Consider the following 14,333-nt stretch of genomic DNA (forward strand, 5'->3'; position numbering starts at 1 on the left):
CACAGAGCGATAAGGAATGGAGTGTTTGATGTATTGCAGTATTCTGATTTATTTTCAAGTCCTTCACATTGAAATGAAAGGCATTTCTCAGCCTGTCTGGTTTGGAAGACTCGCTGGGCTGGAGTGCCGTCCACGTTTTATGTCCTTTTCCCTCCAAGGCCATCGTCAACCAAACGTTTCTGATACATACACGGTGTTGTTACGTATTTCAATAGAACTTTTATACCTAACTTCCTTGCTGCATTTTCACAGCACTTTATAATATGAAATCTACAGATACAAGTGAGGTGATTACACAGATCGGGCCATTGGTAGAAGTTCAGTTATCACATATTTTGATCCTTTTTTAATTTATTTATTGTGTTATTTATTATACTTTTGCATATAGAAATGTTCTAAATGTCATGATTTCAGCTTGTTGCTCTAGTTTTTATTCATAGTTTAGATTCTTTTAACTTGCCAACCAGAAAAAAATCAATTATTAATTGCGAAGATTCTTCTTAGTGAGAATTTTCTTTGACAAACTAAGTAAGGAGCGTTTCAGAGCTCCTCACACGATTTTCCATAATATAATATTTGTTTTCTGCGTGTCCTATAATTTGACTAGTGGACTGGATTCACGCTCCACCAAAGTCGCTGTGGTTTGCTCAGGGGTGGGCTGCATGCTGGAGACAGCTTGTACTTATGGCTGCAGCGCAAGATTTGTGTTGACCTCAAGATTGAGCCTTGTACAAATATCAGACAAAATGAGGACCCTTCTTGGATTTGCTGCATGAGTCTGACCATCACTGTACCATCTGTGTTTGGAAAATGCTGTCAGTAATGGGTGATGTGCCTTCAAATCAAAATCACTTTAGAGCACAATTAGAGGTTCTGAATTAGCTTTGATTCATTTTCAATTAATTGCCCAGGTGTTCCTGAAAGATACAGAATAGATATCCTTCTACTTTATGTCTTGGAAGACGCCAGTGGTGCGGTGATCAAATGCAGATCAATCATCAGCCCAGTCTTGTACCATTTGGTCAGATACCGGGTTACTGGGTGTTCTGATTTTTTTTAATCATTTAAGAAGAAGTAAATGATGAAAGGTCTCTTGTGTTTGTTGTGCAATAAGGCAGGACTGGGGCTCGGAATCAACTGTAGATATCTGAGATTTTTCTTTTGTACTCATTTTAAAAGCACAGGACACACCAAGACATTTATTCTTGTGCTAGATGAGACAAAGTTCTAGCTCGATACTTTTTCTGGCTCCATTACAGAAAGGACATTGCAGTGGTGGTTGGTGCTCCCCTCGGCTGTTTTCTTCCCAGTTTTTCATTTGTTTTGGGAACTCACTGTCCTCGCTATTTCTCCGTCACCCTCACGGGTTTAATTAACTCCCCCTGTTTGTGAAAATCATTGAAGATGTTTGAAAGTTTCTGCATTTCTACTGATGTTTCAGGATATATATATTTAAATATTCTAAATACAGAGTGCTTTCTGGGCTGAGCTCTTGGATTTTGAATCTGGCGCTTCAGATTCATCAGGTAAGAAGTGAAATTTCATGCTGAATAGGAAGAATTATTTCCTGGAATAAGCAGCTTTGTATTTACACCAAGTAAGAATCAAGTTACTGTATCATCCCACTTTACAGCTGAAGAAAGGCTGTTATGGAATGACATAAATATATACAGACTTAACTGTCTGGAAGTATATAAGCAGGGGTGGGAAGTACTGAAGTACAAATACTGTGTTACTGCACTTAAGTGTTTTATTTTTTGGTACTTGCACTTGAGGATTTATTTAAGCGCCTCGAGGCGACTAAATTCATTCGACTTTTACTTCCTACACTTTGAGAAAGTTATCCTTATTCTCTGCTCACATTTTCAAAACAGACTTGCTACTTTGTGTTTAGCACATTTGAGGAGAGTCAATATTCTACATCATTGTCCACCTTCCAGTCCGATTTGAATCCAATTTTTAAGGAACAATAACACATAAAAGAGAATCCTATAGACGTAAGAGGTTTAAGAAATCATTTACTGTACATTTACTTGCATATCATTTACTGTACCCACTCATCAACAATCCAGAGATGTTCTGGTTGTGGTGCTTCAGTATAGCTAGTGCTACAGAAGAGAAGCGAACGTAAAGGGAGTAACATTTTTAAGTGGCAGGCAAATTCAAATGCAACAGGTTTCCTAAAATTTCAAAATACATAATAGCATATATGTTAACATACTGACATGTAAAAAAAATTAGATCTGATTTATTTATTTCCGTTTATTTACTTAAAATTTTTATGGTAAAGATGTCCAACTATCTGCTCTTTGAATTACTGTGATGTAGTAACAGTGCAGATAGACAGCACATCTGTAGCACATTTGTAGTTGATTAAACCTGAAAAAGAAAAACTCCACTAGGTTTACCAGAAGCCGCTATTGATCACAGCCCTGCCAGCATTATCACTATAGGCTAATGAGTTTGTAGATGCAGTGAGGAGGGGGGGGGTTCCCCTCATAGATGAGAGATTTGCTGGTGAGGATTCATGCATCAGAAACTGTTCAATTAAAGACATTTTTCAGACAAGGTCTTGAGAGATATTTGCAGAAAGTGAAGTAAAGATAACAATAATTGGAAATATTAGAAAGTCTGGTTGGTCTAGATTAGTGTCAGCTGATACAGATATAGGATCAACACTGACCCGAACGTTTGGTGAGTTAAAAACTTGATCTGAATCTTTTAGACACTCAAATCATTTGTCAAGTGTAGTTATTTACAAGTCACAACAAGTGAATTAAGAACTTACTGTACTTAGTTCCTTTGCCCTCTGGGGAACAGACTGCAATATCAACCCTTCTAACGTGCTTATAAGGTGTTTCTCTTGTCTCTTCTTTATGTGCTGAGGCTAGTATATCAGCAAATAGCTGATATCTTATATATTGCCCCCACTAATGTATTGGTTGGGCTCAATCTGCAATTCTCAGTCTGCCAGAAATGTTACTATTGATGAACTGTTGCCCATACCTGTTTTTGGAGAGGATGACATTAAGGAGCCTGAGATTTTGCACTTAGATTATATCCACATGTTAATTTGTTGACTTTTCCTTGGTTACTCCCAAGAATTTATCCTTTGTCTAAATTTACCCTTCATTCAGCAGTGTAACACTGCACAGCCTTTATCCTTACATTGTACAGCGTTACATAATTCATTATTGCCAATAGTCCTGTTCTTTAACCGTGATGAGAATGTCTTGAAGTTTCTCCTGTAGGTGGGATGTGGTGACTGCAAAGCTGCAGAAAGTTTCATATTGCATTTCTTGTATTTCTTTGTCCAGTTTTTTAATTAGGAAATAAAAACAATTTTCGCAACAGGATCTAAACAGGAACTCTCACACAGTGTCTGTTTTTGATTTGATAATTTAGACAGTATTGCATCTTTTCCTCACTCTCTGTTAATCAGACTGCAATTCTCACAGGATCGACTCCTAGAGCATCCCTGTGGCTTTATTATCTCACATGTATCATTGAGAGTTGCTGCCATCCTGCTGTATTACACGATGGACGGGAGCTAATAGGTCCTTAGAGAGCCCAGACGTTCCTATTAGAAAGTCTTCTCAAGACAAGCAGTCAGACTGTCGAGACTCCAAACTGTCCATTTAACCTGATTGGAGTTCATCTTTTCCAGCCTTGCCCTTATCCGTTACATACCGTACGTCTACGCTCACTTTGAGCTCAGTAGCTGAGCAGTGCTGCTTGCCTTAGAAATTCCAATATCCTTGTATGCATAGCAGTATAGTCATTTTCTATTATGTTGATCTGTAACCCTTTTGCCTTTCTGTAACATCATATCTATGTCAGAATCAATGTGGGTATTATATACGCTGAGAAAATGACATTTTCCCATAATACTTGTTGAAGATTTCTCAGGTGCAGTGACAGTTTGCTGTCATCCTTTCAGTGGAGCTGTAGTTTTCTTTGTGACATACCACAGTGGGAGAGAGTTCATTTCTCCAAGCTTGCTTTGCTGTGGATAGCAGGTGTATTATCTGTCAAGAGTTGGCCTTCAGTGGTTGCAACGTTCTCTTGATAATATTTAGCTCAGTCGCACATGATGGTCTCGTCCTCCCTAAAAGCCTTTGCTTTACATTTCCACATGACTTGTTCCAACCAGCTTTTACTGTAAAATTTATGAGTCAGCTCTTAAAGGCTGTGCCCTGCTGAGTTCTCACAACAGACACCCCCCTTCCTCTCTTCCAGATATCCCCGATCAGACAGGCTCAGCTCAGGCACAATGCTACTACCTTAAAGCTATTAGATGTACAGTCTACAGCTCAGAGGCCTTGAGGGAGGTCAGAGAGCACTTAACCAAATGACAACTGTTTTCTGTTAGCATTCGACAGAAGAACAACCTTTTAACAATATTACTTTATTTGATTCATTTTTAGAAATCCTTCACATCAAAAGTTTTCTCTGGTAGTGCTGCAGCGTAGAATTCCATTTGGGTTTTCAAAGAAAACGACGGCGCTGATTCTAAATTTGATCAGTGCAAGTTCAGGCTTATATTTTCCGTCACAAGGTGCTTTTTTTGGGAATAGTTTGTATAAATTAAACTATCATGAATTCTTGAATTAAATGACAACCACTTTCAGCCCCAGTTCAAAGTCATCAAAAAACGAAAACTGTAAAAACATTTTAGTCAACTGAAATGTGAAGAAAGTGGTAATGTTTGATGCAAGATAACAAATAACAGTGTTTTAAATGTAATTTTAGGTGTATCCTTATCTTGTGTCATGCTTTCAGTGCATGCTTTCCAGCTTCTATTTGATTCTAACTAAAAGCAACTTCAAAGCTTTTGCACATTTTCCTCCTATCCTGAGCTTCCTATCTCTTTGAATGTAATTTCATCGAGAGCAAGTCATATGGTACTCTATATCCCATCGGCAGGAAGCACTTAAGTGGAGTTTTTAATCCCCCAAAACCTTCTTGAGGATTTGTCGCTTTGAAGGCGAGAATTTTGACTGCTTTTCTTATCAGACGTTATCAGGAAAGTCTTAACCTTTGAACTTCCTTTTATCCATGCACCTGTGGGATGAACTATTGTAGCTGTCTCTCTTTTCTGTCACCCTGCAGCACACTGTCTACAACTTTCCTATGCTGCAGGCACGTTTTAAGCTATCTCTCAATATTAGAGGATAAGCACAGGCAGCTGATCACCTCCTAGGTTAAAGATTTGTCCAAATACAACAGTGTCACTATCTGCTCACTTGTAGCTCTGTCTTCTTTTCGTTTTCAGCCTTCTTTACATGCAAATTTACACAAAAGCTTTCATGATTGAAAGCAATTTAGACAAAACCTATTTAAGTCTTATTTGAACAATCATGGCTTCAGTGGTGTGGAATAAAACGACAGTCTGGAGCTCAGACGCAACGCTCCGAAAAAATAAACAGCAATTCATGTTTTCTGTTTTCCTGTTAAATGCACAGCGCGCGGGCTAATCTCCTGCTGTGAATGTTCTAAAAAGACAACGCTGCTCAACATTAGGATATTGCTAAGCATTGCAGCACTCTTATAATTTACAAAACAGCATGGCTTGGTAGTATAGTGGTGAGGCAAGACAAATCAGAAATACACTCATGAATCCCACAAGCGTGTGAAAAACACAGACGATGATGCACCTCCTCTTCTCTTGCTTTTGTTTGTTCTCCAGGGTGATGTTTCACTTGTGCCTCGTGGTTTTTGAGTTTATGTTATTGCTTTTCTAACGTCACAGCACAACCATCATGCTATCATTTGCAACTCTGATTCTAAAAAAAAAAAAAAAAATCAGGCATTGTTTAAAATGTAAAAAACAAAAAACACAGAATGAAAGTGTACTTCATTGATCCCCGTGGGGAAATTCCTCTCTGCATTTAACCCATTCACTCAGTGAAGCAGTGGGCAGCCATTGGGCGCCCGGGGAGCAGTGTGTAGGGACGGTACCTTGCTCAGGGGTACCTCAGGGTAGCTGTTCAGGGGAATCGAACCCCCGACCTTCCGATTATGGGGCCACCACTCTACCTACTGAGCTATCCCTGCCCATTTTAATCCAAATGTAATGATTTGGATTAAATTCAAACACAAAAACACGTCAAATGTTTAAACAGAGAAAAACAGTGTGACTTTGAATTTGATAGGAACAGCATCCCCACTTGAACAACAGTCTGTGAAAGTCTGGGAACTGAGAAGACCAGCTGCTGGGATGTTGTCCTGTTCTTGTCTGTTATCAGATCACATCATGATGTGCTAAATGTTTCCAACTGGTGAGAGGTCTGGACTGCAGGCAGGGCAGTTCAGCACGATGCCATGGTGTTGTGATAGACACAGTATGCGGTATAGATGGGTGCACATGTTGATCCTAAACTTCCATAAACCTTTCAGCATTTATTGTGCTTTTAAAGTGTCTCGGTTTACATATTTGACGTGTTTTCTATGTGTCATTGTGAAAAAAATATGGATTTATTACTAGTTGTCCCAACTGGTTGATTGAGGTTGATTATTGGGCGAAGGAGAGCAACATTTGGAGGTGGTAGAAGAACCTGGGGGAGTTACCCCACTTTAATCTCTCTCTGCTTCTGTCTTTCAATCCAACTTTCAGAAGAGAAAGAGGAAACTTGCAGAGCTCTGAACAAGAATTCAATACATTTGGACAGATTAGCACAAACCTGAACCCCAAACACCTGTCGACACCATTCAGCAAAGCATTCTTTGAAAGTAAAGTACAGAGCTGATTATACGTGTTCAGTATCTTAGCATGTGCACGGTTCAGTCAGCCTACTTTCTCATCGGCTTGAGATCAGAGTGGTTCCTGCGCATTTGCTGCCTTCATGCTTCTCATCCACGGCTCGAGGATTTGCTTTTAGTTTTATAGATGCTGAATTTAGAGCATGTAATTTCACACGTCCTCTCGAGTTATACTTGAAATGTAACATTATGTGCTCATTTCACACAGTCGTGTTGTTGGTGATAAAATGACGAGTTCAGCTGCAGTCCAGCTCAAGAGGTTTGGAAATAGGCGAGCTGAGTGTGTTTTTACAAGTTTCGCCGCCCACTTGCCTTTTGTGTGTAGTGGCCAATATATAAAAAGGAAAAAAAAAAGGCTGAGGACTTTTAGGCTCGTTAGGTGCGATTCTTTCCACTGGTATGCTTTTGTAACCATGTTCTTCACATCCGTAGTCTGTGAGCAATGTAGTTTTACGGTATTCCCATCGTACAAACTTTGGCTTGTACTCAGTTCAGTGCCTTGAAATGAGGTTTTTGTATAATTTGGCATTAATGACTAAGCAGATGCTGTGTTCCTCATGACGTGATACAGCCAATGTCAAATGACATTGGCTGTATCACAATAAAACATGCACCACAAATGTAGTCTTTAACTCGTCTCTCCTCTGTGGTGTCTTTTTCCCATCAGGATCCCGACCCAGATTAGAGGATGCCGCCCCTCGGATTGTAGAGCATCCCTCTGATTTAATTGTGTCCAAGGGGGAGCCAGCTACCCTCAACTGTAAGGCTGAGGGGCGTCCGACCCCGATGGTGGAATGGTACAAAGACGGAGAGCGGGTCGAGACGGATCGAGAGGACCCTCGGTCCCACAGGATGCTATTACCCAGCGGCTCCCTCTTCTTTCTGCGAATTGTACACGGAAGACGAAGCAAACCTGATGAGGGTGTGTATGTGTGTGTGGCGCGCAACTACTTGGGTGAAGCAGTCAGTCGCAACGCATCGCTGGAAGTGGCAAGTAAGTGTCTTTGATGTTTTTGCTATAAGGCTCAGATGTGGAGCTTGTATGAGTGTGTGTGTGTTTTAGCGTGGGTTCACGGCAACTGTGATCTCAGTGTTTTATGCTTGTATTATAAATTAAAAAGCCTATAGCACGAGAGAAAGGATGGTTCCTTATGAGCAGCACTGGGCGATGGTGGGGAGGACAAACTCGGCATTAACAGACAAAACCAAGCTCAGGGAGGGGCAACCATCTGTTGTGATCTGTTGGCTGCGAGGTGAGGGAAGACAGAAAAAAAGAGTGCCTCATGAGAAGTCACCCAGCTGCCTGAGCCTATAGCATCACAGGTTCCAGCCCTTTAAAGTTAACTTAAAAGTAGGGAATGCTCTCTCTCTTGAATCCAAACTGGGAGCTGGTTCCACAGCAGAGGGGCTTTGCTGGTTTCGGCAAAATACTAAGCAGCAGAGGCAACAAGAAACAAAAGAATATGGTGTATATTGAGAAAAGCAGTCCACATAACAAGTGTCAAATATCATGTAATTTCAGTAAAAATGAACTAAATCACAGATAAAACTCAACGAAAAATAACATTAGCTGCGTTTTAAAAGCAGAGGTGTGCCGAGGAAACTTCAGAACACTCTGCTCTCTTATCATCGCTTTCACTTGGCTGAGTTAACTTAAGACACCACCCCTGACCTTGGTGTCAGATCTCCTGGCAGCTTTACCCAGAGCCCACACCCCCACAAATGGCCCACTCACCCTTCTCTCCAGCCTCCACTGCCCAGGCCTCTGTGACCAGGCCTGTTAATGTAGATAGATGACAGCTAGCTCCGACAACAGAGATAACAGTTGTCGCCACTGGACAGGAAAGCTGAAAAACTGTCTCGCAGGGAGGGGACCAAAGGCCACTGTTAGTTGGCAGCTTCTCAGTAGCAGATGTTCAATCCTTAAAATACAACATTCTCCTGTCAGATGGGTTTCCAACAAACACCTCTTGATTTTTTTCCCCCATAACCATGCTTCCTGTTAACAGTGAGATTGGGCAGAGCCAATTAAATCTTCGCTGCTAGAGTCTCTTATTTTCTTTAGTTTTAGAAAATCATTATAAAGTAAAAGTTTATTTTGACAGCAGCAGCGGGTAATTTCAAGAAATCCTGTCAGTTTATAATACAAACATAGTTGGGGACTAGTTAATTGCTCTCTCTGTGTAGGCATATAATATGACTTGTCAGATGACATCTATAATGAGCAGAATCATTGTTGTGACAGTGATAGACAGGCCCTACAGCTCCTCTCATATCTTTCTTAATCTGCTCATTTAGACAAACCTGCCTCCAGCAGCTGTTGCAGATTCACTCACCCTCACTCAGGCTTCTCCTAGTATCGACCTCCCTTTAAAACTATAACCATCTCTTGTTGCACTAACGGAAAGCAGCTGAATATGGTCAAACACACCCTGATCCCCACTAAAAACTAGCAAAGCCCTAGCTTCTTGTGCAACACTTTGCAGCCAGGTGTCATATTTTCCTGAAATGCTCTCCCCACAAAGTTGATAATAAGACTGAATTCCCGCCGTTCGCCTCAACAGAAGAACGGCCCATGAATCATTCTACATCCTCCATAAGCAGCTGGGATCTGCAGAGTGTGTCCGTCACCCCGACTAAAGCGTTCCTCAAGTAGCGTGAAGAATTACCTTTCACTTTGGTCTCGCTCTGTTTCGGTATCAACATCAGCTGCGGGGTGTTTTTTGAAGTGTAAGCTGTATGTGGAAACCCGGACAGGTAGAGTAGGTGGAGGTGTTGTGAATCACTTTTCACTTTTCAAAAAGTGGAAAGGAATGAATCAGCGACAGAGGCCTTACATTTCTCGCTCCACATGAATAATCCCCAGTGTTTTCCTCGACTCTTTCTTCGTGCTGTGCTAGTTTTGAGCTCTTCTTAAGACATGCAAAGATGCTCCTCCTGCTTTTCTTCATTCATCACATTAGCATAGCGCTTAACCAAACGTTTTTATGTTTTCCAGCACCCTTACCACATATCTGACAGCTGTTAAAGGTTACCAGAGAGTTTAATCTTCTTTGTAGGCCCACATCAACAAAATCTAACACTCAATCTCTGTGAGGTGGTGGAGGGTCACAAGGGTTTATCTATAACACCAGTGTGATTTCAGCCTGCAGTGCCACTAGCTGATCAGTCCTGTTTCTGTATATCCAGCTTCCTCCATTAATACTGTGGTGTCATGAGGTGACATTGTGCACAGCTGCCTGCAGACACACACATGTACATGGACATAACTTGGCACACAGCGGTTGCTTTCACAGATAAGCATCCCTAATCCATGGGTGAAAACCGATGTATTTTTACTTGTGTCTTCATGCCAGCACACAGACACACTTTTGGAGTATCGCCCCCAGAGAGAGACAGAGACGGAGGTTGTATAGAACAAACAGTTGCCAAAGCCAAAGCCAGGCTAGTGCCAGCTCCTTCCATTCCCCTCTGCACGGCACCAATGGGGCCTGAGATGAGGCCAGAGGCACATAAGCCTGCCTGGAGCTGCCTGGGGGGCTCAGCATGGCACCAAAAAGGCGCAAGATGGCACTTGGTGGCATGGTGTCACTTTGCTCCCCAGCCGGTGACTTGGAAGCACTGAGGGCAAACTGAGAGAGAGCTGCATTGTGTATTGGTGTGTATATTTGGTACTGAGGTGAAAGCCAACACAGCGGGAAGGGTGGAAGGTTCAGGAGGTTTAACCCCTCACGGACCATCTGCTGTAAGCTGAGAAGCAGGCAGGGTGATGACAGCCAGTGTGCTGCAGTATGGATAAACTGGCAGAATTTCCCAGCGCTGACAAACATGCCTGGAACTGCTTTATTTTGAAAAGATTTATATCACATGTTAGTCCCTTAATGTTCTTTATGTATACACCAAAAGTGACAGAAGCAAAAAGTAGATATGTTTCTACCAGACGTTCTTTCATGTAGAATTGAAGCAACACTCCCTCAGCTTAGCCGTAGCTTGGAAGTTATGGATACTTCACCAGAAATCTTCTTTTGAAGATGAAAGAGCTGTTCAGGCTTAAAAAGATGGCTCTAAAATGTTTATCGGTTCCTCAGTGACAGAGAACATCTGCTGTCGTCAGCTCAGATTCAGCCTGCAATGTTTAACACATATTATTTGCACTAGCTCCCATAATTCCCACACCTCACAGCACATCCTCAGAACAGGTCGATCACCAGTGACTCAAAAAATATATATGAGCCGTTCCTTGCACTGCTCATAAAGACTGACAACAATGTCATATAGATAAGATAAGATAAGATAAGACTTTATTGATCCCACAACGGGGAAATTTTTGCGTCACCTCAGCTCAGGTACAGATATCAGAAGGAAATACAAAAATACAAATAAGTACAATCAATGAAAAAAAGTAAGATAATACACTATATACAATGGTAGCATACACAGTATGTGATTATGGATATAGTTGGAAATATGGAAGACGTAAACTATATAGCTTGATATAGCTATTGTACCACTACTATTCCTATTTATAGACATGTACACGCACACATGTACACACTAAATATACATATGTATACATATACAGACATATATACCTGCACATGTCCATACACATGGAAGGTCCATTATGCATGAAGTGGTGACCGTGGATGTTCACAGTGTCCAGTGACTTATGACATCGTGATTGAGGAGTTATAGAGTCTAACTGCTAGAGACGGAGGCTGAGATTATACCTTATAACGAGCCACAACATTTTTCAAGTAATTCCATTACAATAGCCCCAGAAAGCACCGACACCACAAGCATGCCAGAGAGGTACATACAAGTGACTCAAATTGGAGGTGGAGGTGTCTGTAGAGAGAAAAAACATTTTTGTACCAATCCATAAATCTACCAATCTTTTTAATGCTGTGAATTTGGGCATTTTTACATGGGGGCTGATTCAGTCTGGAGCCAAGGACTACGGCTTTTGGCACTTCCATGTAGGATTATTTTTTTCCCACAGACTACCTGTTGACTATTAAAAAAAACTGCTTGGTTAGGTTTAGGGGAAAAAGCCTTTGGGTTAAAATAAACCCGATTACAATATAAAGTACAAGGCAAAAAAATCACCACATATGTCTTATTAGTGAGGTTGTGTGAGTACAAAGAGTAGTATTCCAAATAAAAAGATATCTATGTGTGCCTTAGAAAACCTTTATGGGTCAGCATCACTCCAAGGTTTTGGAATGGAATTTTACAAATGATGATGAGAGCTAAAATTAGGAAGTTTTAGTTGAATTTATGAACCCTTAATAAACATAGTTACTCAGAAGAAGTTAAATAACTTTCTTTCTTTCTTTCTTTTCTTTTCACAAGTTTTTTGCAGGTACGATTGTGTTTAATCATTTTTTCACAGCAGTAAACAGACCATTGTTCTTTTGCAAGCATTTATTCCGTGCTAATTACACACTCAATACCTCATTAAGGATGGTTCTACTTAGTTGCCTACTTAGTTTGCATTTATTAATGACACATTTAATGAATGGATGCTGGATCCAAGAACTGTTAGTCTTTTGAAGTGTCAGCAGATGTAGCTAAACCTCACAGGTGATGTTGCTAGCAGCTGAAAGTAATTCTACATTAAAAAAAAATATTTTGCATTAGATGATGTGTTGCTACATAATACATTTGAGAGCTTTTAAAAAAATTCTGGAACAAAAGGGAGTAGTCATACCAACAGAATTACTGCACAATTTCTTTCACTTTGTGCTGTTTGTGTAGCTGTTATTTAGCAGTAGTCCCGGCCTGTGTGTAGCACTGCCCTGCTTTAAGAGCACATCCTCCATCTCTAGTATATCCGTCCAAATTGTGTTTTTCACCCCAATCCTATCTGATTTTGCAAGCTAAAAAGGATCCTTCGATCCTAAAAATGTAGCATACAAACTTGTATGGCACGTCTGTTGGAAGCTAGTCAGCACAATAGTCCTAACGGGCCAGAGACCCCTGGGCGGAGATTTGACATTCAGAGTGACTTGCCCGAGCTCTTGGCCGCTTTTTACTTTGAGTGCTTTACAACTCTGACATTTTTATTATGCCTGCTACTCTGCCTGGCTTTATTGCTCATGAATATTCACACCAACCGGCGAGGGGAAATGGCGCTTTTTCCAACGTGCTTGGGGCGGAGTCAAAGGAACTTCAAATGAAGCTGACTGTGGTAAACTCTGAGACTTTTATTGCCCCCCAAACCAACTCACACCCTTTGTTCTAAGGTCATTTTGAGGTTAACCTTCACAGATTCAGGATAGCAGCTGTCTTGAGAATTTTAGGGAGTGAACAGGTGGAGACATGATAAAATTGTCTTCCTCTTTCTTTTTTGTAAATTTCATGTGTGTGTGTGTGTAAACATGTGTAAGTCTTTGTACCTATAGTCCAGGCCAACTTTCTCACCCTGTGTAATCCTCTACAGCAGTGTCAGTGTTTGAGAAACAGCTGAACTGCACTGTTACCAGCTGGATGCTGCTTTCCTTTTCCACCTCTCTCTCTCTCTTTCTCTCTCTCACACACACACACAAAAACCGCAGTGTGTGTACACACACCTGTCATACTGGCTTTGATCACTGTGACCCCTGTGCAGAAAAATGGATTTCAAGGTTTATGAATCTGGAAATGAGAAAGGGTTTTGCTGGGTTTAGGGAGGTTAGGAGAGCAGGACAGAAAAGTGGTGTGGTGTGGCTTTCTTAAAAGAGCATTCGCTCTCCACGCTGCCTGTGCCGTCCTAGAACTGATCTGTATCTCTGCTGGTAACCCCGGTGGTTTGAAGCCATATGGGACGTGATAGGAGTTCTGTCGAGGCTGTGTCACAAACAGTGTAGCACAGGCGTGCTGATCCGTGGATTTATGCACTCTGTATATGTATGGCTAAGTGGCCATTGACCCGCACTCATACCGCAGCCAGGCAAGTGTAAACAGAGGCTGAGGTCAGTGCTGTTAACACCAGAATGAAAATGGACATTTAAATAAAGCTGCTGTTGTTGCTGAATCACATTTTAGTGTGATTCTTGTGCTTTCCACTTAAAGAAGGTATAAAAACATAACATAGCATAACATAACAACATAATCTTCAAGTGATTAAAGATGAAACAAGGCTGGTGGAAGCTAGCATAATTTGGAAACCTACTGACTATCAGCTGATGACTCAGTATCTTTGAGTAACAGCCAATGTTTCAGGCCTTCCAGTATATCAGCAGATGTCTGGGCCAAGATCTCCTGTTCCATTGGACATCTGTTTGCAGTCCAACTATAAATGCTGACAAAAAAGTCACTTTCTTATCACATAATAGTCAATGATTTCTGAAATTGTATCTCATCCCCCATTCAGCTCTCGTCATTTGCTTGCCACATCAACCAAAGAATCCTCAAATGCCTGTGTGTGGAGGCTGTATTACTAATAGACTCTTTCACACTGTTAATAACCTTTCAGATTTTTCAGTTAGCCTTTTAAAGCTGTTACTCTATTTGAATCAGCTGATGTTATCATATCGTTATGTCTTAGATGTCTTTCAAAGAGAGGTTATTGACATATGCTGATATCT

At 41.0% G+C, this 14,333-nt stretch overlaps 1 protein-coding gene across 4 annotated transcripts in view; it reads left to right on the forward strand.

The window, feature by feature from the left end:
* The window catches only part of robo3 (roundabout, axon guidance receptor, homolog 3 (Drosophila)), a 167,354-nt gene that overhangs the window by 80,084 nt on the left and 72,937 nt on the right, over positions 1-14,333 (forward strand). For all 4 annotated transcript variants that reach the window (XM_087847115.1, XM_087847112.1, XM_087847113.1 and 1 more), the window contains exon 2: positions 7,430-7,756. In XM_087847115.1, the coding sequence (XP_087703241.1) occupies positions 7,430-7,756 (327 nt within the window). The remainder of the gene's footprint in view (positions 1-7,429; positions 7,757-14,333) is intronic.

This window comes from Neolamprologus brichardi, chromosome 10 (genome assembly GCF_056152115.1).
Source record: "Neolamprologus brichardi isolate AB-2024 chromosome 10, ASM5615211v1, whole genome shotgun sequence".
Taxonomy (NCBI): domain Eukaryota; kingdom Metazoa; phylum Chordata; class Actinopteri; order Cichliformes; family Cichlidae; genus Neolamprologus; species Neolamprologus brichardi.